The 24,212-nt window shown below is 45.2% G+C and overlaps 1 protein-coding gene across 3 annotated transcripts in view; it reads left to right on the top strand.

The window, feature by feature from the left end:
* msn (serine/threonine-protein kinase msn) overlaps nt 1-24,212 on the top strand; it is a 72,328-nt gene that overhangs the window by 27,562 nt on the left and 20,554 nt on the right. Inside the window, exons 15-20 of one of the 3 annotated variants that reach the window (XM_084593943.1) lie at nt 2,827-3,011; nt 3,710-3,933; nt 5,220-5,361; nt 5,802-6,296; nt 13,118-13,267; nt 22,351-22,573. In XM_084593943.1, the coding sequence (XP_084450069.1) occupies nt 2,827-3,011; nt 3,710-3,933; nt 5,220-5,361; nt 5,802-6,296; nt 13,118-13,267; nt 22,351-22,573 (1,419 nt within the window). Of the gene's footprint in view, nt 1-2,826; nt 3,012-3,709; nt 3,934-5,219; nt 5,362-5,801; nt 6,297-13,117; nt 13,268-22,314; nt 22,574-24,212 lie in introns of all 3 variants that reach the window. The other 2 variants (XM_084593941.1, XM_084593944.1) reach the window with 2 other exon arrangements.

Raw genomic sequence — 24,212 nt, 5'->3', positions numbered from 1 at the left:
CTCTTTTTCACTGTCCACCGACCACAAATGGTCATCGCGAACGCATGTCTCCAGGACATCTAATGCATGGGACGCTGCTGGTTCCCCTCTTTTTCTGCTAACAGGATTACTTTCCGTTTAAACGACACCTCGTAATGAAAGCGTCGTTGCCTTTCCATCTTGTCACTGTGCTGTGGGTGAATGCACATATCTAACGCAGCTTCTGGGTACACCAGCTATGGCGGCTACACCAGCGAAACTGAACGTTTGCGAAAAATGGCGATCAATACGCCGGATCCGCCCGTGGATGTATTCGCCTCAAAATGGCTTGCTGATACCGATGACAATGCTGCTGGTTATCGTTCATTGAACTGCTTCGTTTCGTTTTCTGAGGTAGGTTTCGGTTTGGAGGCTTTATGCATTTTGAGTTTGATTGTAACGTGCATGTATTTTTGAATGCTTATTTTCGGATAAAAAGGTGCGTGCTAGAATCGTGCAAATACGGTACCTTATTAACATACTTGGTTAACATACCAGAAGGTCGCATGTCACAAGGTCGCGTGTTCATATCATGTACAGTTGAATCCCGCTATAACGAAATTCACGGTGCACGAAAAAAAATTCGTTCTCGCGGAACTTCGTTATCGCAAAAATTTGACGTGAAACGCAGAAAGAATTGCCCAAGCAGCAGCAAAGGCGTTTAATGCCAAAAATCTGTAAGCTTGGTTTGCTTACGCTTCACGGCGAGCAACGCCGTCACGCGATTTTCGCACTCGGTCAGCAAACCCATTGCAACATCGTCGTCTCGGACAGCAACGAAATTCCTGATGACATCAAAAGCGTCCATCACCTGTACGGCGGTTGCCGCAGCCGGCGCTTCCTGTACGTCGTCGTCTTCTTCATCGGAAGAGTCCTTATCATTCCGGGCAGCTTTTATGATCTGCTCATCACTCACATCTTCGTGAACAACAACACAAGCGTCAGCGCCGATGTATTCGTCGAGCTCGAGATTAGGCGGCACGGTTCCTATTTCTCCCAGCGTTTTCCAGGCGGCCGCGATCCCCGGAGCCGGTGACGCCTCTTCGTCGTCGTCTGTAACGCCTGGTGTTAGGCCAGCAGAGTGTACGGGTCGACCTTCGGCAAATCCGGCGTGCCTGAAACAGTTCACAATTACTGAGCGCCCCAGTGTGCTCCAGGCAGCAGACATAATCTGCAGTGCCACGTACAAGTCCACCTTCGTGTCTCGGCCGGTTTCAGTGTTAAAAAGCAGCCGCTGAATTAACCTCCCGCGGTAAGCGCGCTTCAGGCTAAGAATCACGCCCTGATCGAGAGGCTGTAAGACAGACGTGCAATTGGGAGGGAAAAACCTCAGCTCCGTGTTAGTGAGCTTGACTTCGTCGGAGTGATGCGCTGAACAATTGTCCAAAAGCAAGCAAACTTTACGGCCCTGCCGCTTCATGTCGCGGTCGAATGCCATCATCCACTCGGTGAAAATAGCGCGGGTCATCCATGACTTTTTGTTCGCCTTGTACTGCACAGGTAGGCTACGAGTTCCCTTAAAACAGCGCGGCTTGGCACTTTTGCCTATGACTAACGGCGGACGCTTGTCCGAGCCATCCATGTTTGTGCAAAGCAGCACTGTGATGCGTTTTTTGCTGTGTTTGCCGCCGTGACAGCGCTGCCCCTTGAAGTCGAGCGTCCTAGCCAGCAACATCTCGTAGAATAGCCCGGTCTCGTCGGCGTTGTAAATGTCTGCAGGCGCGAAGTTGCTTAAAATTCCGGCCATGTTACTCGCCTTCCAAGCAGCTGCTCCGTCCACGTCTGCTGACATTGACTCGCCGCACAACACTTTTCCAACGATGTTATGGCGGGCCTTGAAACGGTTTAGCCAGCCAATGCTGGCTTTAAAATCATCAATGCCAAGTAGGCATGCATAGTTCAAGGCTTTCCGCTGGACGATGCTTCCGGACAGGGGGACGTTGCTGGCTCGTGCTTCCACAAACCACGCATGCACTGCTTTGTCCAACTCTTCATGGAGGGGCCGCGTCACCTTTTTGTGCTTCGAGGATGTGCCTGAAGCAAGTGCCATTCTCACGCTGTCCTTTATTGCCTAGAATCGTTGACAGCGAACTTGCAGGAATTCCGAAGTCTTCAGCAATTGCCGCTTTCTTCCTTCCGCTTTCTGCTTGGGCGATTATTTGAGCTTTTTGCTCAAGGGAAAGAGTTTTGCGTTTTTTCACTTGCGTTGCCATCGTGTCCTGCGGATGAAAACTCGTCGTTGTCGAAGAGAAAGGCAGCGAGTGAACAACGCGACCACGACACAAAGCCAAAATGGCGGAACTGCAATCACGTGATTTCATGCTTAATGTGGCTTTGGATTTGACTTGGACTTCTCGCCAATAAAACTAGTTTCGGTTTCGATTTTGAACGCGAAAATTTCGTTGAAGCGGAAACGCTCTGCAAAAATGGTTCGTTGTGCAGAGAAATTTAGGCCATTAATTCTTATAGGATACTCGCGGGGAATAAAAAATTATTCGTTGTCGCGGAAATTTCGTTGTGGCGGTATTCGTTGTGGCGGGATTCAACTGTATAGGGCACCAGCTGTAGAGCATAAGAGCGGTCAGGACTCGTATGCAGTAGTCTTCTAGAACCCTAATGCAGGAGGCTTATTCTAATCAGCTGAGGAATCGTGGAGTATGAGCCCAGTTCCACTGAGCTTTGTGTGTCCATTAATCCTCTTATTGGTCCAGTCGTGCAAACTAGGTGCAGAACGATGGCACTGCTGCATGCTAATAAAGTTCTCTGTCCAGTGTTCTACCCATCTCCTAATAGGACGTTGTACTGCAGTGGTACCAGATCCGCCGCCTCCCAGCAAGCCACTGCCCCCAATTCCCGTGGAGGAAGAGCGCAAACCAGCCACACCGCCACGTAACCACCAGGCTGGTGCCCGCGGAGGTTCCTCGTCACACCAACAGCAGCAGCAACCCCTGCCACCTCCACCCAACAGCAGGGGCCCAAACCGCAGGCCAGAGGTGAATGTGTGGTCATATTCTGTGCCGCTGTGCTCCTGGTTTTCTACCAGTATCACACAAGGCTGACAGCCAACCTTTGTTGCCCACACTTTACCGACTCACGTTTGTTGCTGCAAAAGCGCTGAAGCTATAGAAAGTTGGTAGATCTAAATGCCATAGCCATTGCAATATGTCAGCGGATGTTGCGTCTGTACCGAGCTTCCTGCGAGCTGGGAAAATCGCTGCATTTCCTTTGCACTGCAGGGCTTTATAAAATTAGTTTTTCTTTTTACAAAAACAGATATGGCATCGCCTTGTTCACGGCTCCAAACTTCCCATTGGTACTAATAACCTAACTGTGATAAGAAAAAAAGGTTAATATATTTTAGTTAATTAGTTTCCTGTCTGCTGCAGCTGAGAGTGTATTTTAAACTCACTGTTCTTAGAAATTTTTGAAAGTTTGCTGAAACACCTAGTGTGAAACTTGTAAAAAGATGCCTCGCTACTTGAAGGCATCATTGCACTGTTGATGGCTGTCAAGGTTCCTTGAGGCAAAAAAGTTCGAACCTCTGCCCTAGCTTATAACCGTTCTGTTTTCGAGGAGAGTGTTATGTTTGTGATTAGAATGCGGTAACGCATTGCTATAGGCCAACTACGATTGGTCCTCCGTGTTCCTTTAATGGAGTCGTAAATGAATTGCATTGGATGTCCCACACTAGGAGCTGGAGGTGCTGGCACAGCAGCTGAATGAGCTTGCCTTGGGTGGCGCCGGTGCACGGGGCTCGAATGGAGCTCGTCTGATGCCAGCGCAGAGGATAAACGGTGCCCAGCCCAGCAGGCCACCTCCCACTGCCACCGAGATGGTGGGCTCAGATTCCGACGAGGACGATGGCCTTATCCAGAACGATGGTACTCTCTTGGCATCGGACCCACCGAGGCCTTTGTAAGTGGTGAATGCCTTATTTCCAACCTTTTTCTATTTATTCTTCCTCTTTTCTTCTTTGCTTGGTCGTTAATCGAAAAAATCTCATTTCGGGAGTTGTGTAACCATAAAGTCACTGTGCAGTCTGCAGTTAGCTACATACTGCACATGGTCAAATCCTAATGAGTTAATTAGGTATAGACCTTGGCAGAGGATGATGCTATCTCTTAATGTGAACAAAGTGCACCATAAGCGCTATGCACTATGGATGAAATTGTAGTGCAATTCAGACCATCATTTGTGCATGGTGTGGTCGGAAATGGTGTTCTTCTCTGCAGACACGAGATAATGGCATGGCAGCTTGTCTTGCCTTTTGCTTGGTGTTTAGTGCCCGGGTGATTGTGGAATTGTAGGGCTATATAGAAAACCTCCTAGGAACATGCATTACACTAGCCCTGTGCATTTATTTTTTTGCCTTTTGCATTTTTGCATGCAGTGAAGAGCTCAGCCTATTCCTGTGGCTCTTGAGCAGCGTAATGTTTTATAGCATCATTTGGGGAAGATGGTTGATAGGGCTTGCTCAGGGGTTGTTCACTTGCTTACTTGATTTTAGGGGCAGGGCTGGCTGATATACCCAGTGGTGAGTGCTGCAAATTTTGAGAATGGAATGGTGATTGTTTGGCTTACACAGAGCTCTTGAGCTTAGCTTGGGTACTCATGACAGCGTCCCCTATAAATTACTGCATTAGTATGTCTGCCAGCCCTTTTGAATTTCATCCAGATTCCTAGATTGTGCTGGCATCACGTTTTGTCAAATATAAATTGTCAGCAGCTCTGCCAAGAGTATATTTTGTGATGAAACTTATTTCCACATGACTTTTAATTTAACTTTTATACATGCGTCCCTCTGTATCTTTGGTTCATTGTACCTAATGTTGAGGGAGGCTCTTCCACACCCTTTGTTTCCCCCCCCCCCCCCCTTTTTTTTTTTTGTGAATACTGTAAATGCTTACAAAATTTCGAGTTTGTCACAGCACTGTTTTCAGCTTGCCAAGTAGATTTGCTACTTCCCTTGTAATCGTAATGTTTACCAAGTTGTGCTGGAGTTTAAGAGGCTTTCGACTCGAAAGCAATGGCTAAGGACTGTGCTGTTTACTGTCCGCAGCTTCTTGAGCTCCAGAAACTTGCAGCTCACAGCTGTGACTGTTTGAAAACATGTAGAAAGCTTTATAGAAATATTGTGCATTTCTCCTTGATGGCACTGCAAAGGTTTTGTCTGTGTGTTAGCACTTTGCCTTTCTTTGCAGGCCTCCAGATGGGTACAACCAGGAGACACTGCGTTGCCTGACGTCCGAGGACCCACTCATGTGTCAGGCTCCCAACCGTCCCCTGCCACCAACACCCGATGAAGAGGAAGGCCGCAACGATGCCACACTTGTCATGCGCAGGGTCGGCTGTTTCTCTTTGCTTTGTCGCGACCGCTACCCAACCTCTCCTCCTGGTCTGGGTGTGGGTCATGACCATGTGTCTAACCCTGGAAGTTCTTGCATGTTCTCTAGTATTACTTACCCCCTCCAGTTTCTTGTTTTTCTAATGTTGTTTCATGTGCACCACCTTGCAGTCATTGTCAAATTATAATATCCTCATTTATCTTGTACTTGCTCTGAAAAAAAACTTGTGCCAGGCCAGTCTTTACATAATGCAGCACCTAAAATAGAGGATGTTTATGTGCTGAATAGTATGTTACTCTGGATATTGTGTTGTAACTCACGGCATTTCATTCATCTGCGTCTAGGCTTTGGTGGAGCACTTCGTTAGCAGCTTGTGGTTTCGAATGTCATGGCCACATGCGTTAGCAGAAAAGCTGAATAGCAGGCGCCACCTTACAGATACCCAGCAACAGCAGTGGCAGCAATGAACAGAGGCATTCATCATCGGCCGCAAAGAATGACCATGGAAGAGCACCAGCAGCTGGCAGCACGTCGGCACCCAGTGCTAGCAGCCGACGATCCGAAGAACACCCCCGGCGATCCGGTCACTCCCAGCAGCAGCAGCCGCGACCCAAGGAGCGGCCACGGGAGAGCAAAGGGCGTCGGAAGGAGTCGTCAGCATCGGCAACCACTGCAGCAGAAGTGGCCAATCGCCAGGAAGCTCGGCGCCCCACGGAGCGAAAGCACTCTCAGCAGCTCCCCGACCGTGCTGATCGTAATCCAGCCGCCGTGGCAGAGTGGCTCATGAAGCATCCCGGGTCACCACCTGTCAGATCATCACTCAACTCATCTGGCGGAGCACCTAGCCCCGAGAGGCTTTTGCGCCGCGAAGGGGCAGATACCACGAACTCAAGCGGTGATGCCGCTGTTTTGCGAGAGGACACAAGTAGTAAGGTCAGTGAGGGAAAGGAAGGATTAAACTTCATGCTGTAGCTCTGCAGTGCTTTGCAGTTACCTTGTGTTACAATCAAGCTGTGCAGCAGCAGTTAAAAATATATCTTGAACTCACCGCAATGTGCTTGACCAGTGCCGACGAAAGGTATCTTGCCATTGCTTTGACATCCGCTGTAGTTAGTTAGCTTTGCCATATTAAAGAAAATGTTTAAGCTGCAGCTGTAGTCACTTTTTTTATATGTTGCTTCATTTTTACTTCATTTGCTTGAAAAGTGAGCTATAAACCTGGCAGGAAATTTGTCCAAGCGTATGCTCGCATATATGCACTTTGTCACTGCTTTACAGAATGAAGCAGTCATCATTTCTTTTTTTCCTCATGGTCTCAGTGTACAGTCTGGAATTCAAAGGTGCATTTTTTGTGGTCATATGCACATGCTAACAACTGCGCCTTTCACTTCCAGGACGTTTGCTTAGGCTACGAGTGTTTCTATTTTTTTGCAACTTCTTCGTAAGATATTGCAGTTCTTAGTAGGTGCAGTCAACGACTGTGAAGTTGCATTTGTTGTTTTTATAGAACTGCTGCACATCACTATTGCCAGTGCCTATTTTATTCTTTTTTACAAAATGATGCAGGAAGTTGGATTGCTGTGCTTTTTGCATCTTTGTGGTTTTGTCCTGTGACATCAATCAAGCTTTTGCCAGCATCTGTTTTGTGTTGTGTTCAGGCTCCTTTTTCTGCCATGTGCCCTTCCCTGTGCTTGCCTACTAACTCATTCTTTTTCTGGCTAACATTGCTTTTTTCCTGGTTACTAACACCACTTTCTTGTCCTTCTAAGGTCTACTCTTCAGTAACTTCTCTTTCTTCTTCTCTGAGTCATCTTTCTCTCCTGCATGGGTCCTCTGCAGTCAGCTGGTCTGGGTCACGCTTTACTCTTCTCCAATCGCTAATCTGGCCTGTAACAAGCATTTCACGGCTGATTTTATGAGAATGAGACGTGTGAGTGTTTGTGTGCTTTCCGGTTGCATAGCAATGCGTGCCTTATATGCTTTTTACTTTTTCATAGATGTTGCACATTTGTAGCATCTTTTAAATTGGTAATTAGAGACTGTTCCCACAACAATGCTGATTGTTACATCTGGAACAAGCCTTGTTTGATTTTTGCCTAGTTCACTGCTGCAGTGTTGAGAAAGTGTAAATGGAGTCATTCTTGCAGACACATGTCTCAGTATAGGTCGCTCACAACATGTGCAGCGCTGTGGTTGCTGCGTCTGTTGCACCAAACTGCGCCAAAATTTTGTCCTTTGGTTGAAGTAATCTCCATGATCGATACAGGCTTTCTTTTTTTTTTTTTTTTTTTTTTTTTTTTTTTTTTTTTTTTTTTTTTGCTTCAGTTGACACAGGGCCGGTTCTCTTCATTGGAGGCTGTTAAAAAATATTCTTATGCAGCAGCCATTTGCTCTGACAGGCGTGCCTTCTTCCCACAGCCTGCCTTCTTTGTTGGCTTCATCAGTGGAGCGGTTGTGTGGGTTTGCATTAGTCACAGTAAACATATTGTTCATATTGAGCTGTCTCCCTGCTCCCTGGTTGCCATTCTCTAGTGCATATTCAATCTCGTGTAATTTCTGCAACGTAGCTTCTTCGCTTAGCATGCAGCGTCATTTTAAGCGAGAACGACATGCGCTACTCCTTACACATGCAGCGCTGGTCTAAACTTTCAAGAATATGGCTGGACTGGATGTGGCAATCCTTGCTTCAATCCGCTTGTTGCGACAACATATCATCTGACCAACCAGTAGGATAACGTTAAAGAATACTGTTGTAGCACAGAGCGATCTGCATTCTACTACCATGAACCACTACTGCTGAGAGCTTAATGACTTGATTCTCTTTGCCTTTCACGCATTTATTTTCATTTTGAACATGGTTACTGAGAAAGGGCAAAAGATGACACGCGATGATGTGTCGTTTCAGTCACATCGGCAAAAAAGTATAGAAGAAAGTTGTGAGTCATACATCGGAAAATACAGTGTACATCTGTGCACATGCTCACTTTTCTGCGCCAAAAGGCACTTTTGGCTGCTCCAAAAGGTGCTTCAACGTGACTGGCTGATCACATAGCTGCACATGTCATCTGATCAACCAAACAGTGAAGGGCAGGCTGTCGTGTGCTGCATTTTTGTGTTCAGATGTCTTAATGCATGCTACGGAAATTACAGCACAGAGCAAGGCATTTCATTTTTATTTAATTTAGTAAGAAATTGTGCAAATTTGCCATCTACTACTTGGGAATAAGGTACGAAGGTACAGTAAAACCTCGCTGATACATTTTTAAAGCATGTTATCCGGGTAAATCTGTGATCCAAACTGCCCAATTATGAAACATTTTAACTGCTGAATGAAGTACAAAGGCATTAAGAATTGACTTTGATCGCATAAAAGTGGTGATTAGCATTAATAGACATTCGGTATACACAGCTTCTGTTTTAGCTGTTGCAGAATTCTGTCCGTATTTGCAGTCCTAAGTGCAGAGGAGACTTGGTAACAAATCCGGTTCGTAGAAGGCAATCAGGAGCTGGGATAACTTTTTTGATTGTTGCTGGGATGCTTCGCCTTTCGACACCAGTAGCATGTGGAGATGCCATCTCCATGGCATACAGTCACAGTGTTATTGCTCATTCTGTGTCACCCCCAACCAAGTGAACCCTTATACAAGCGAATAGTTGTAATAATCAAATGATTCACCCATATGCCCCTAAGGCACCACAAAGAAGCTGCCGCGTTTCTCCTCATGAAGTCATGTTTCCGCTTAAACAGGCATCTCGTATGTTGGCTCGTTGGCTTTTTTTTTCTTTCTTTCTTTCTTTCTTTCTTTCTTTGCTTCACCCCTTGCACCTAGGCACTGCAGGAAAGGAACTGTGCCCGGATGAGTGCCACTGATCACTTTTTTTATGTTAAGAGTGCTCGTTAGTACATGTCCGGTTGATTGCGAAACGTATTTTATGACCACAATTTGCCGAAATTTCGAACATAGTAGCCAAGAAATAGTATTATCTGGGAACATATTGACTGGGAGAAAAATTGTGTAACTCTATGGGAGATGTTTTGCTACCCGTGATTTTGAGTGTATGAAATGGGAAATCGTATGAACCGAGAATGTATCAATGAGGTTCTACTGTAATTGCATTATATAAAATATGTGCAGAGTGTGGCAAAATTCTGAAGTACTGGAGAACATACTTTGGCTTTGATGGGAGTCGATCTTTGTGTGGTTTATATTTGCACGCTCCGCTGATGGTGAATTTTACTGGTTGATCTAGCACAGACATACAGTCGAACCCGGTTATATCGAACCCGGTTATATCGAACCCGGTTATATCGAACCCGGATATATCGAATTTTGGTTATATTGAACTCTCGGAATATCCCCTTGAAAATCGCATGTAAAAGTATAGGAAAGCCGCGTCATATATCGAACTTAATTTCACCGGTCGTTCGATATATCGAACTCCGCACCACGCACTGGAAAGTGAGCCTTCCCCAAAGACGATCGCATCACCCTTGGCCGTTTGCCGCTTGACGTTTTCAAGCCATGCGCGGAAGGAATGAGAAGGAACAGTTCGGTGACGGCTGGTCTGGGCAGCGCCGCGCCCATTCTCCAAAGGCGCGCGCACCTGCAGTTATCGTTTCCCGCGCGCCAACACATGACGTTTGCAAGCCATGTGCGTGGGTGTGCCCATTCTTTTGCCGAGCTATCTCTCTCCTTCAGCACGCGCTACACATGCGCCAAACCATCTAAGCCCGTTTTCAGACAGACGTCGGACGCTTTCTCCAGTGTGTTGCGAACTCTCTGCGCGCGGCGGCTGACGTGGCTATGGCGCCTGCGGACGTTAAGCGGCAACTTTTTTTTTTTTTTTTTTCGGGAATCGTTTATCCTGCATGTATGAATCAACGAAAGCACGCGGTCAGCTGCTGCGATCGTGACGCCCGCCGCAAGCGCGGCGTGGCTTGTGCAATCAAGCCATCACGGGCACTCTGCCAAGTTCGCTCCCCGCCACCGCAGGAGCTATCAAAAGATAAACGCGCCCGGACGTTATTGCTGCGCAGCATCTTAGCACGCTGCCAAGAAATGGGCTGTGGATGAGACCACCGAAACGGAGTGACGCGCGCCATCGACATGCAAGCGAAAACGCTCGTGATTTCTGCCGCGGCGACACTGAAACCTTGTTTTGAGCTGCCGCAGTGGCTCGAGCGGCGAGAGGGACGCAATTCCAACAAGTTTGAAATTTTTCGCTCTGTCGCTGCTGCTCGTCGCTGAGATTGCTCAACCGCTTGCATGTGAGCGAGCTGGCCTTTACGCATTTTTTTTTCTTTCAAATTCTCGGGTGCAAAAGTGGAGGGTGGGTTCATTGTACGAGTGGGTTGATCACGCGACAAATACGGTATCGTTTTTTCGCATCGTAAGTGTCGTCACAAGCCGATTTCTGTATATCGAATTATCGATATATCGAACTATTTTGCGATCCCCTTCGAGTTCGATATATCCGGGTTTGACTGTACTAGCAGCATGAAAAAGTATGCTTGTTTAATTGGTCTGACCGAATTGGGTTGGTGCATTTCGTTTGTCATTTTTGAGCAGCTCTCTGCATGGCATTAATGCCTTTGCTTGACCTTCTGAGTAGAGATGGATTTCGCACAACTCCAACTGTGCAATACCGTCACTTTTGTATTGGGCAGGCAAAGTTTGCCTTTTGTGTGTGTGTGTGTGTGTGTGTGTGTGTGTGTGTGTGTGTGTGTGTGTGTGTGTGTGTGTGTGTGTGTGTGTGTGTGTGTGTGTGTGTGTGTGTGTGTGTGTGTGTGTGTGTGTGTGTGTGTGTGTGTGTGTGTGTGTAATTTGATACTTTGCTGGACTTATGTCATCAGTTTGAATAGCTCATGCCCCAATCAAGTCAGGTACCAGTTGAAGTAGCTCAAGAAGCAGCTGCACCAATGATGCCAAAATGTATGTGACCTTTGAGGTGCTTAGTGAAGGATGCTTTCTTAGCTGCCTCACAAATGGCTGAAAATTATCCACTACATTTACATGCAGTGCCTAATTATATGGAGAAGGGAGGGAACATGGTCCTGAGGGAAGGAAAAGTAGAGTAACGCTCTTACTCAGGGTGGAGCCTTGAACTGCACTTTGAGGCAAGGTTTGAAGGAAGGTTTGAAAGGCAGGCAGAGTCAGATTCAGAGAAGAACAGCATTCAAGCATATGTGAACACACATTTATCCTTACTATCAAGTCTTGCTTGTCATTAGCCATAGGGCTTGGCAAAATGCAGAGTGTCTTAAAAGTGCCCCTCCTGCCCCCTCTCTTACACACATTCACTAGCATATTGGTAAATGTGCACAGATTTGACCCCGGGCTCAGAAAACAGAAAAGGAAAAAAAGAGTTGAATGTGGTATAGGCCAACAAAAACATAGAGCAGCAAATATTAAACCTAAGCGACAAGCATAGTGCATCACATAGCAAGCACAAATTCTATGCCTCATCCCTAGAAACAAGTTGTAATGATCAAATGATCAAATGACCTCAAGTCATTTGATCAAAGTACCGTGGGCTCTCTACAGTGCCACTGATTTTGCATGGTAACGGCAGTAATCCACTTGAGGCGCATGGTAAGCTTGGCATTGCCATTGTAATCAAAAAGAAACTCTCGTTGCTGTCGTTGGCACCTAATGCACATTTTGGTGACATTGGGCTTTCTGCTACACATTGTTTCTAGGACCCTGCATATAACATTCGCTTAATTTTGGCCAAGAACGATTACTGACACCGGGGACCCCTGCCACTGGGTTGGGTAGCTGGGGAAGTTTTATTTTCTTGATGAGGTCTGTAAACAAAAGCTCACAGTCGACACAGGGATAATTAATATGCCACACTTCAATGCACACTAGTGCGCTTTGCATTTGTACCTTGTTTTGTCTCATCTAATTCTTAGTGTTGCATATTGCATTAACACTGTAGTATAGCCAACTGGCTACCATTGCTACCTTGCTAGGACTTCCTGCTTATTTTTATATCTGTTATATCAGAATCTGAACAGCTCTCTTGGTGAGGAGGTACATGAATTTTTCCCACACTAAAAGTTGCTTTGTCACTGATATGGCACTCCAGTGCTCCAAATCAATCAGTGGAATTTACTTTGGTGCCTTGTGTCCACTGGTAGCGATACACTTTGGCATTGATCTGCAAACCACTGCACACCATTGCGAGCAGGTGCAGAGGTACGCTGTTCTCTCAGTCAGATTGGTATGGCTCTGCCTTGAAGGCTAGGAGGTGCAGAGTGGTAAAGGGGGGAAGCTCGAGATTTGGTGTCAGGTCGATAATGGTGAGATACAGCACTGCCCACTGCATGGGGACAAAGACTTGTATCCTTCCGTTTCCTGCTGACTAGACGTGTACGAGCTCACTGCACGAGCTCAGTCTCTCTCTCCAGGAGCAGTTTTTTTGAGAGGCCGGTCATATGTCAGCACTGTAGAGTGCGGCATGAACTGGCGACACTGCAGCAGTGAACTAAGCATGAGTCGGATGCTGCCGGGAAACTCACTGTTTTTGAACAATGCGGAATGAAATTAGGCGGCATGTACTGTGTATCCTCGCAGAACTGGTGACATGCATCTTCCACCCAAATATTGGAGTGCAGTGCTTTGTAGCTTCATAATTAAGCACTGTAAGGCTTAATTAACCTTTATAGGTTGGCCTGCATTAGTAGTAAGTAATCACAGGTTGTTATGTAGGATATGGAGGCAAGCATCCTCTGTGTGATCCTTTTGTAGGGCAACCATGAAGACCGGCTGGGTCGGTCTGACCTGTCCCAGAGTTCATCTGGCAACCTTTCCAGTGCACGGTCAAGTGGTGGTGAGCTGCCAGATTTATTGCCACGTCACGCACAACAGCGGCAACAAGACAAGACCACATCTGAAGAGGTGAGGCACTTGCAACATAGCTTGCTTTTGATGGTGTACATATAATTTTATCACGTTCAAGCTTGCTTCTAGCACTGCCCTCTAGGAGTTTTCCTTTAATTTTGATGACGCCTAGTTTTAAAATAGTAGCTAAACGTACACCCTTATACCTGGAGTAGTAATGTGTTGTGGCCTGTCAAAGCAAAATTTGTAGTACAGTAAAATCTCGTTGACTGAAAGGATGAGGAAAAATGTTCGAATTATTGAATGGCTCTAAAACACTGCGGAGAACTGCATTACAGTAATATTATCTAATAAATGCCTGAACTATGGTTGTCTATACATTTGAGATGTAAACTAAGCAACAGTAACCATTTTTTACGGTGTCGTCAAGTGGTTTGCTTTGCACACACTGTTGGGAACGTCAACAAATTAACTTCACAGTGCAGTGAAGCATCCACTGTAGGACCATCCAGTGTGCACACTTGATGGCAGCAGTGGAAAATTGTGAATTCAAGAGAAGCAAAACTAACACTGGTCTATATTTAGGCAGTACATCCAATCATCTTGCTTGCGGTATAGTGTCCACGAAGTGCGCGGGCACCGCTCACTGTTTCATGCAATTCAAGTTCGGGGAGGTCTAGTTCGGCAGCACATGTCGTAGCTCTATGCGATACCCCCCCCCCCTTCTCTTGTCTGAATTAGCCGGAAGTCCATCCATGTCTGAATAATGAGCGTCCGACATCGTAGATTTACAATAACATGGATGTCAGCAGTGTCCAAGCATCTGGTTCAAATTATTCAACAAGGATCGCATTAACGAGATTTTACTGTACCTTTCGTTTGCCAATTTTAGCGCTAAAATTAAAATTGGGGTCCTAATATACCTGTAGAAGTTATGTCATGGCTCGTCAGAACAAAAAGAAATTACAAAAAGAAATTGGTTGATTGGAAGCATAGGCGGTAGTAGTTAATGAATTACATGGCACACTCTTTGTGCTAGAATAAGCTGATTAATCATCCCTTCTGCATTGTCCTGTTCATGCAGCTGGTAATTACTACTGAATAATTTTTTGTCCAGAAGCCCATCTGAGAGGGTGCCTCTGCTGAGTCAAAATAAGTTTTTGGGCATGGCGGTGTATACTTGGCGTTCTAGTTCAAGTGCTTATTTGGTGCTGGCTAGCTTTCTCACCTGGGTGGAGGAGAGAGCAGCTCCTTGTGATTTTCCTACACGCTTAGCTCTGTGGATTCTGTTGGCTGTGGGAAGCTGTGTGGTCCTTTTAATTTGGCCTGCATTGTTGGCAGTAAAATATGAGGGAAGCATGTCTCTTGAGCATGTGGTGCTTAGTTTCAGGCTGTGGTGACCAGAGCCTAAACCAACGTGCAGTGTGTTCAGGCTCAGCAGTAGCTGTAGCAGGGCTCAAGTAGTTAGCACATTTGCGGCATTGCGCAGACCTTGAAATAGTTGCAAGAAAAGATAAGTTGATCAGCGGCTTGGGAACACAGTCTTATTGGTAACGAAACGGCATGCAAGTAGGCAGGAGCGAGGAAGACAAGATGAATGGAGCGCTAGGCAACCGCACTGGTCGTGGCAGCTTGCTATTGGTAGCAGTAGTCCAAAAAGAGGGCCAGAAAGACCAGACATAACGTACAGTGCATGCAAAACAGGCTGTGGTAATATATATTTATGCCTTTGTATGCGTGATGAATCCATGCAGCAGTAAAAAAGAATTCTTATCTGGAAACTCAAGTCCGCAACTTGTTTTACAGTTTCCCTGAGTTCCATCTTACATAGACGGGGACGTAGCATGTTGCCTTCCATTTCAATGCCAGTGATATGCCATTACTCCCATTACTCTGAACACACTTGTTCGATGGGTTGTGATATATAGGATGGCAAACCATGGTTAAAGCCTCCAGCTTCTCAAGGAATTGATTTTTAGCAGCCGGGATGTCTCTATTATATATATTGTATTTGTGCACATCAGCAGGAATGAAAGAATCATGGGATTGTGGTTATTTAATCATCTTAACTCTCTTGAAATGTGGAAATTGGTAATGAACGAAGTTTTTGCAGGGTCTTTGACATGCTTGCTTTCTCGTTTGCTCAAACAAGCTAGAGCATCAAATGCTGAAATTCTGCCCCTCTGTGGGATGAGTCAGCCTACTCATGCCTCTGAAAAGCGGTGTTACGATATATTAGCATGAATATAATGAAGAGTGCATCCTTTTCTTCGTCTGCTTCGAAGTGCCTCTCATTATATTTAGGACCTCACCGTTCCTTGAAGTATCCTTAGCCAGATCAACCCACTAGGCTTGTGAGCTGCGAAAAGGGAAAAAAAAAAATATACAACAAGAAAATAACCAAGCACATTCGTTCATTGAGGCATAAATGCACGGGACGCTTCTTCCTTTACGGATCTTTGCTCTCCTCGCTGTTGAATTTTTTATAGGACTGCATAAAAAGCCTATTGGTTTGGAAACACAGTAGTTGGAAAGCACAAGAAAAAAAGCGCATTGTTTGCAAGTGCTCTTTTATTTACTCTTTAAGGACACATGCTTATCCAGAATTTGCGAAGGTTTGTTGTTATCGCGATCATTTGCATACACAGAATAGTATCCTAAATGTGCATCACTGGCTCTTCATCTGCCTGACGAGATGTTGATGAAAGAGAGGAAGCCGCAAGGAGGGAAGGCACGAAGGGCATGCAAAGTTTGGGCTCGCTTGCGCTCTTTGCACTGATTTCGGTGCAGCTGCTTGAATCTTGCACAGTCCTCGTCTGTTGGAACCTAGAAGTTACACGTTTTTAAGCTGCAGGCGAGCAGGCAAATGCGGATGACAGAAACATGTCTCGGAACCAATCCGCACTTTTGCATCTCCTACAGTGCTGCCCACGTAGCAATTTAGTCTTCATTTTCATGCCTTTAGCCTTTCACGCTCATGCCACAGGAGCTATGGAGCCACACAAACAGCCGGAAGGAAATTCATGCCACCCTTAAAGGGCAACTCCAGAGGCTTTTCGACATTTGAATATTCTCATAAAAATTTTACAATGGGTTGTCCTCTTTGCCCTTACGCATTCTATCAAATTTGGGCACCGTGCAATGATTCGTTCACGCGCAGCACTATTTTAAAATGTGCAATTTTAGTGGCTTTTCTTTTTTTTTTTTAGACGATTTATGCAGGCAACACTGCGTTTGTGACATCGCAAAGAGTACATCCACGTTACTGCCTACTCCTTGCATGGTCATGAAATTTTGAGGCCTGTATTGGGCTATCTAAGACAACTTAATACTCCCTCATGATTTGCATACTTTAATTTCGCCACCCAACCCACTTGTGAGTGTTTTTCCAGTACTGTATGTGGCATCACTGTTTCTTCGACTGGAACGTCGTCTGTGGCCATGAAAGCAGTTCCGGTTTCGGTTTTCTCTTTTTCCTTCTTAAATATAGTTGTACTTGGAATTTCAAAAAACGGTTTTGTGTTGGAGTCAGACACACTGAGGAAAGTAATGCAGTCAAAAACTCAAAACGACGAAAAAAACCTTGGAGTTGCCCTTTAAGTGTGCTCAGTGTCAGGTGTGGCTACGTGCTGATGGACAGAGCTTTTTAACCATACCATTTGTGAAACTGCGCTTCAAAAAGTGACTAAATTTAGTATGCATTTTTTTGGGGTGCTTACGACCAATGAACGCTATCTAATATTGCTGTAATTGCCTTCTAAATATTATTTCTTTTCTTTCTTAGTTATTCCTATGGCTTTTACGTCTGAGAATTTTCGCTACACTGTCTCTTCGACTGATTTTATTTCCAGGTGGTCATGCATTTATCAACAGTCAGAAAGTTTGCAACTTTCATTAATGGCTACGGGCCCTACTACTATCCGTAAACACCCCAATTTTGACCAGTCAAAAACACAGTCTCTTTTTGTAAATGGGCCCCATCAAAAGTTTTGCAATTGGTAATATTAAAGAGCTCTGTCTATGGAGTCTAGAGTTCCATGTTGGCCAGTCTGCCGTGTCATACTTTTGCATGCGCTAAATATAAATTGTCGATGTTTTGGCACATAGTAAAACACTATTAAGAAGTGACATTCTCAGCATAGCATGCGAGAAAGTTGCTGAAAGTGCAACATAACAGTGGAGTTTTCTGTTGTGTGGATTTCTATGGGAGCTCGGACAGGACTGGCTCGCAAAGATGTAGAAGCCACGAAGCAACAGCACCCGGAAGCATAACTGTGGGGTTCTGCCTTAATGCTGCACATGATGCGGCCAGTTAGCTGTAGAAGCATAGGCATTTTCTCTCTTTAGCTTTTTCCTTTTGTGCACTAGCTGCTTTGAATCTTGTGCAGCTTTTATGTAAACCTTGGCAGTTGTAATTACAAACCACCAGGCATGCTGCCTCTAGCACTCTCCTTTTTTCTTTTGCTGCTGTGCTCAGTTAGTAGAGACTGTGGCTCCCCAAGCACACATTTATCTTTGCCGATTTTTGCATTCTGCATGCAGCCATTTAAAATGGGCTATTGATGTATTCCGGCCTTTTAAACTGAAGGGTGTCCATTCTGAAGTTCTAATTTTTAGTTTTGTGTTCGAGGTGTGACTGCAATTCAACATTTGCCCATCAGAAATGTTAAGTGCATGAACTGCACTGGTCCCTGAAATTTACATTTTATGTAAAACATCTTGGAAAACCACATCCACCCCATCACCGTGGTTGATTGGTTCGGGCACTGGACTGCTGAATTCAAGGGTGAGAGTTCGATCCCGACCATGGCGGATGCTTTTTTTATGCAGGGGAACAGCGAGGTGTCTGTGTACTGCGCAGTATCGGTGCGCGTGAAAGAACTTCAGGTGGTCTAAATTTTCGGAGCCCTCCACTATGGCGTTCCTCATAGCCTGAGTTGCTTTAGGACCTTATAGCCCGTATACCGAAGCAAAACCGGAATCCAAAATTTTTAATGTAAATATTGACACACACTTCAAGCATGCCAGGAACTTGCATTCCATAACATCATCCGTGCCACCTCGAGACAAGGTAATCATAATTCCAACAATAAGTTTTTCTATAGAAAGAAAATTATTTACCATGATAGCATAGCCTGTACTAGGAAAAAGAGTCAGGTGCAGAGTTGCAGACTACTGCTACAAGTCTTATATCACGCATACACTCGATAAAGAGTAGCAAAGCACAGTTTCCTTACTCTCTTCTTTCATAGTTTCTGTAAAGTAGCGACTTGCCAGAGTTGTGCTTAACCTTAGGGGCGACAGCAGCACAATAGCAAACGTGCAAGAAAGGTGGATGGCATTATTTTTAACTGTTGGTTTCTTCAGCATGGCACTCCATTCCTGCTCCCAAAACTGGTCAGGCCACCATGGTTAAGAGTTTTGTTTTTTTCCCCTTCTAGAGATGTGACTTCAAGAGTTTTGCAAAAGGTCCATAGTTGCTTTTTGGATGCTACATAGTAAACACAAAAGTTGGGCTGGTCATGCTTCAGTTCACTGAGCACTTCACTAAGGGTTCTACTGCTAAAGTGACACCATTATTTGTTACTTTATTTGTCAATAGGAAGCGGAGAGTAGCTTGGACGACATAGGGTCCCAGCCATTATGTTACAGAGCGCGCTAAGGCAATCATACCCTTGCTACACATTACCAATCAAAAATTGAGAAAAATTAGGAAGTTCATGCGTATGCTAGAGCATGCCACTGGTGCACTCGAACATGAATCCAAGTAATTGTCATACGTATATGTTCTCTATAGAATGTGTGTTCTTATTCATATATCAAATCTTTTACCTTTGTGAATTATGCAATGTGAAAAAAAAGTGCACACTGAGCATGCATGCTTAGTCTATGAATAGAGTGCAGATTGTCTCTGTATCAGCAATAGACACTTTATTAGGTAGTTATGTTTAGTGTAATGTCCAATGGCTCGTCTCCTCATTGAGAGCAGAAAATTTGCAATGTTCAGTGTCCTTGCTCAAAGAAAAACTGCCACATTGGGGTGTGACAGCTCAGTGCAAGTAGCAGCTGACTCCCATGGTTCAAAGAGAGAGGGAGAGAGATGGCATTTCTTTTTTATTTTTTTTCTGGTGAAGATAATATAGAGAAGATGGCCATAAGTAAAACAAAGGCACCCATCACTCTTTCACTTTTGTGTAGACACCTCACTCTGATAGACATCTGACCTGTGCCATGAGGGAAGGTGTGAAAGAGGGGACAAAAGCAGTCTGTAGGGACAGATACTAGTTGCATTCACATTTGGGCGCCTTTTTATGAGACCTTAGTCCCGTGTATACTCGTTTAATGGCCACACCCCCCCATGTGGGGGGCCAGTAATAAAAAACAAACATGAACGCATAAACGGAGCTGAGCTGTAGACAAAATTTTAATGGGAAAATACCAGTCCTTTTTAAGAGCCACACACTGTCAGAACCATAGAAAAAAAAGTGTGGCCCTCACATGAGTATTATACACGTATTATACACTATAAGAGTTTTCGTAAATTTAATTTTGCAATGAGTACTTCATATGACAAATTCTTACCTGTGTGGAAACATAAGCATCCATTTTGCTTTTACAAGCTTACCTGCTGTCTAAGCGCACCCATTTGGAATACTTGCCTATTGCAGTCGAACCCGCATATATTGAGCTCAAAGGGGATTGCGAAATAGTTTGATATATCGATAATACGATTTACGGAAGTCGGCTTGAGACGCCATTTGCGATCATGAAAAATATGAAAAATGATATAGTACTTGTCACGTGATCAACCCACTCGCATAATCAACCCAACCTCCACTTTTGCCTCTGAGAATTAAAAAAAAAAGCGTTAGTCGGTGGCGCGTCCCTCCGTTTTGGCTGTTGCATCCACAGCTCATTTATTGGCAGCACGCCAAGATGCTGTGCAGTGATAACGTCAGGGCATGTTTATCTTTTGACTATACTTTTGGTATTAGCTGCTGCGGTGGCAGGGAGCGAACTTGGCAGTGTGCCCGTGATGGCTTGATTGCAGAAACCTAGTTCGATTTATCACACCGCGCTTGGGGTGGGCAGAGTCCACTGCCACAAAATCCTTGGAAAGTATGATAGCTGCAAATGCTGTTTGAAGCGAACAATGCTAAAAGCTGCTGTCATGATTGCAGTTGACCGCATGCTTTCATAGACTCATAGATGGACGACTTGCAAAAATATATATATATATATATATATATATATCTGTCGCTTCTTGACGTCCACAGCCGCCATAACTTACACTATGCTGCAAATTCAGCACGATGACAACGATGGTCGACCTTTGCAAAAAAGAATAAAAAATATCTGCCGCTTCTTGACGTCCGCAGCTGCCATAGCTTACGCTACGCCACACATTCAGCGAGACAAGGATGGTAGACTCTCGTAAAAAAAGATCGGCTGCTTCTTAACATCCACAGCCGCTATAGCCTACGCTACGCCGCATGTTCTGCACGACAAGGATGGGCGACTTGTAAAAAAAAAAAAAAAATCTGCTGCTTTTTAATGTCCGCAACTGTCGTAGCTTACGCTGTTCCGAACGTTTAGCACGGACGACGCAAGATGCGCGTCGCACGTCACCCGCCGAGCAAAGAGGGTTTACAACACACACTGGAGAGAAGCGTCCAACGTTCTGTCTGCCACGGGCTGAGCTGGCTTGTCTGCGCAGGCATAGTGCTTTCTGCTGCGAACGAAGACTGGGAAAGAGAAAGGAAGGGGAGAGAGAAAGCTCAGCAGAAGAATGGGCACACCCTTGTGCTTCGCTCTATAGTAAACCTGCACTGCCTAAGTGGCGCAGCAATTATTCAGCTTGGTTTCCGGTAAATGACTGGTCATTGTCAGCACCGTTATAGATACGCGTGACAAATAACTTCCTTGCCCATATGTTCTCGATGTAGCCCAGTTATCTGACAAACGCTGTGCAAAGCTTCTACGAATGTGCAGTCTGATCCATGTAAGCTCATGCAGGTGGCGTGAAAAAGCCCTACGAAAACGCCTCAAAAGTATTTGCTCTTCTCGCCAGGATATGTTATGGTGCGACGATCGACACAGCTAAGTTCATCTCAGGCTGCCCTCTCCCAGACACCATGGCTGCACTGGCTGTGTCTGCTCTATACCGGCCGTTGCCAAACCAGTTCTCTCTCGTTCCTTCACACTCATGGCTTGCAAACGTCACGTGCTGGCATGCAGCCAACCATTACTGCAGATGCGCACACATTTTTGGGAAAGGCCATGGCACTGCTCTAGACCAGCTGTCTCCTAATTGTTCTCACTCATTTCTTCCGCGCACGATAGTCTTTGGGAATGGCGCACCTTCCGTTGTGTGGTGCGGAGTTCGATATACGATGCAGTTTTTCTATACTTTTACATAAGATTTTCAAGGGGATATCACATGAGTTCGATATAACCAAAGTTCGAATTATCCGGATTCAATACATCCGGGTTCGACTTATACTGAGTAGCAAAATTATTTTTAGCCCCTTGTGTTTGCATTTGAAACATGCTAATTTTTTCATCTTTCTAAGGTGTACTGTTATTCTCTTTCTCTTAGTCTAATTAGCCGGTGTCTGTTTCTTTTTCATAACTGTATTCATAGCAGATTGATATTTGCTCTTGCACATAAAGAGAATGAAAAAGTCTAGGTGCTGACATTGGTTGATGGTCAAGATTCTGCAACCGTTCCCAGTAACAAAATTAGCCTAACATTCATGGGCATTCATGGGAAGGTATTGGTAAGGTGTCACAATGCCTTGCAAGGAGCTAGCATTAACACAGCTGGAAAGCTTTGTTTGAGTTGGTGCACTTAAGCTGCTGTGGCACGCTTTGTTCTGCCATCTTAAACACGCGCAGACTTGATCGCTCGCCTTCTTAACTGGTTGTGGCTGAGCTGTTCAGGTTTTGGGTTTTTGCACACTACGATGCATGCGTTCCTCTCCACTGGTGTCTGCCTGCATGTATGCCTAAGGCCTGGCCACCCTGTGTGTGCGTCTCGTCTTTCTTTTTTTTCTCCCCGTCCCTTCCTTTTTTTTTTCCCCTCCACCTTCTCCTGTATATAGTACCGGCAGGCTCTTAACCCACCGGCTCCACCTCAGTTGCAGTTGCAACAGAAGCAGCGCTCCTTCCTGACGTTTGGCTTTAGTGCGGGTGGGGGCAGCACTGCGGGGGGTGGGGCACCGCCGGCCCCCTCTCCCCGGCGAGAGTCCCACGTCAACGTTAACGTCACACCCACCTCGCATGAGGCAGTGAGCACCACCCCGGAGATCCGCAAGTACAAGAAACGGTTCTACTCGGAGATCCTCTGTGCAGCTCTTTGGGGTAAGCTTGTCTTTCATTTGTGCCCATGCTTTTCACCTTATGTCTATAAATTAAGTAAGGGCACGTGCATCTTGTGATCGTACAGCTGCATTAATTCATGTGCGATGTCTCTGGTACGATAGCAGGATTTTTGCTAGTCTCCTTGCAGTCAATGCATTGCCATACAGCCCTGTAGCCACACTGGTCATGATTCCTGTAGCCAGGGACCTTTGCTACAAATAGTGTCATTCATTTCCCGCAGATAACCATAATTTTCTAAAACAGGTCTGCCTTTCTCTTTCACCATCAATGATTTGATCAGGATACGAGAGTGTCATAGCTGTATGTTCCTACGTTATTTGAACTGGCACTAATAATCCGGCGAAAGTTAACAGGCATTTTAGTGGGTTATTACATCGTTCAAGACATACCAGTAAGCGATTGTGTGCAATCACCAAAAACAGCAATGTACTGACTGTGTAGCTCGTGCGTCCATTATAATGTGACGGGGCAAAGTCGGGGTGAAGAAGCTAGCATACAGAAATAAAGAGTGCAAAACACTTCTTATATAGTGGTGCTGAAGGGGGAAGAAGATGAAGATAGCATGCAGAATGTGCCCGCAACATGTGGTTTTCCCCAACCGCAGTGGCTCAGTGGATAGGGTGCCTGACTACTGATCCCGAGAATGTAGATTCAATCTCAGTTGTTGCAGCTGCTTTTTGAAAAAAGTGAAAAAGCAAGGACCCTAAAGGAGCCCATGTACTGTGCTATGTCAAAGCACTTTCTAGAGCCCTCCACTGCAGCGTCTTTCATAGCCTGAGTGTTGCTTTGGGACATTAAACCAAACATCTGGTTTCTTGGTGGCATTGGTTTTTCATCTCTAGGCGTAGGGTCTGTCTTGTAAATGGAGCTTGATGTGAACATTTTGCCTCTGAGATTGCTTTAGTAAATTCAAGGCATCATTTATTTCTGAAATGTGACAAAAATGCTGGGACTGAAAAATGTTTTGTTACTAGCGTTCAGTTCTGGTCTTGAACCACGCTGCCTTGTTATTCTGCTTGCAGTCATGATGTTTGTTGTCGAGTGCCCTTTAGTATGTGATGAAATTGAGAAAAGTCCATGATTTTTTTTGTTAAATCCAGAATTTTGTTGCGTGCAGTTTTCGCATCAATACTCAACAGTGAAGAATGGCAACCAAAATAAGAAATAAACATAAAGCAAATAACCTTGCAAGTGTTTACTGTTAATCTCCATAACTTGAAGCCATAAGTGTGGAGAGACGTTTTGCAGCAGCATCCACTGCCACCTCCAGTGCAGCTTGCAAGCACAGCCAGATGCAGCTTCAATTGAAGTTAGGTGGGGAGAGTGGGGGTGGGGGGTTAGGCATCACGATCAGGCTAGAGGAGAACGTACCACTGCCTCTCCTAGAGATAGGCTTGCCATGAAAATGCATGCTTCGGAATAACAGATTGTGGGGCTAGTAGGCTCGTGTCTGTTCAAGCTCTACTTTATTGAAGCAAATTCTAATTCACTTGCTCTTGCAAAAGGTTGTGTTGTGTGTCTAAAAGTTTGTGCCTTTGGTTGTTAGTTTTTGTTGCATTTCAGCCATACACAGCATCAAATACAGTATTGGGAACCTTACATTATTATGCCATGATTT

The sequence above is a fragment of the Amblyomma maculatum genome, chromosome 2, assembly GCF_055883805.1.
Source record: "Amblyomma maculatum isolate TAMU_Amacu chromosome 2, ASM5588380v1, whole genome shotgun sequence".
Taxonomy (NCBI): Eukaryota; Metazoa; Arthropoda; class Arachnida; order Ixodida; family Ixodidae; genus Amblyomma; species Amblyomma maculatum.
Note: the sequence above shows the minus strand (reverse complement) of the source record. Positions and strands in the feature narration are given on the sequence as shown.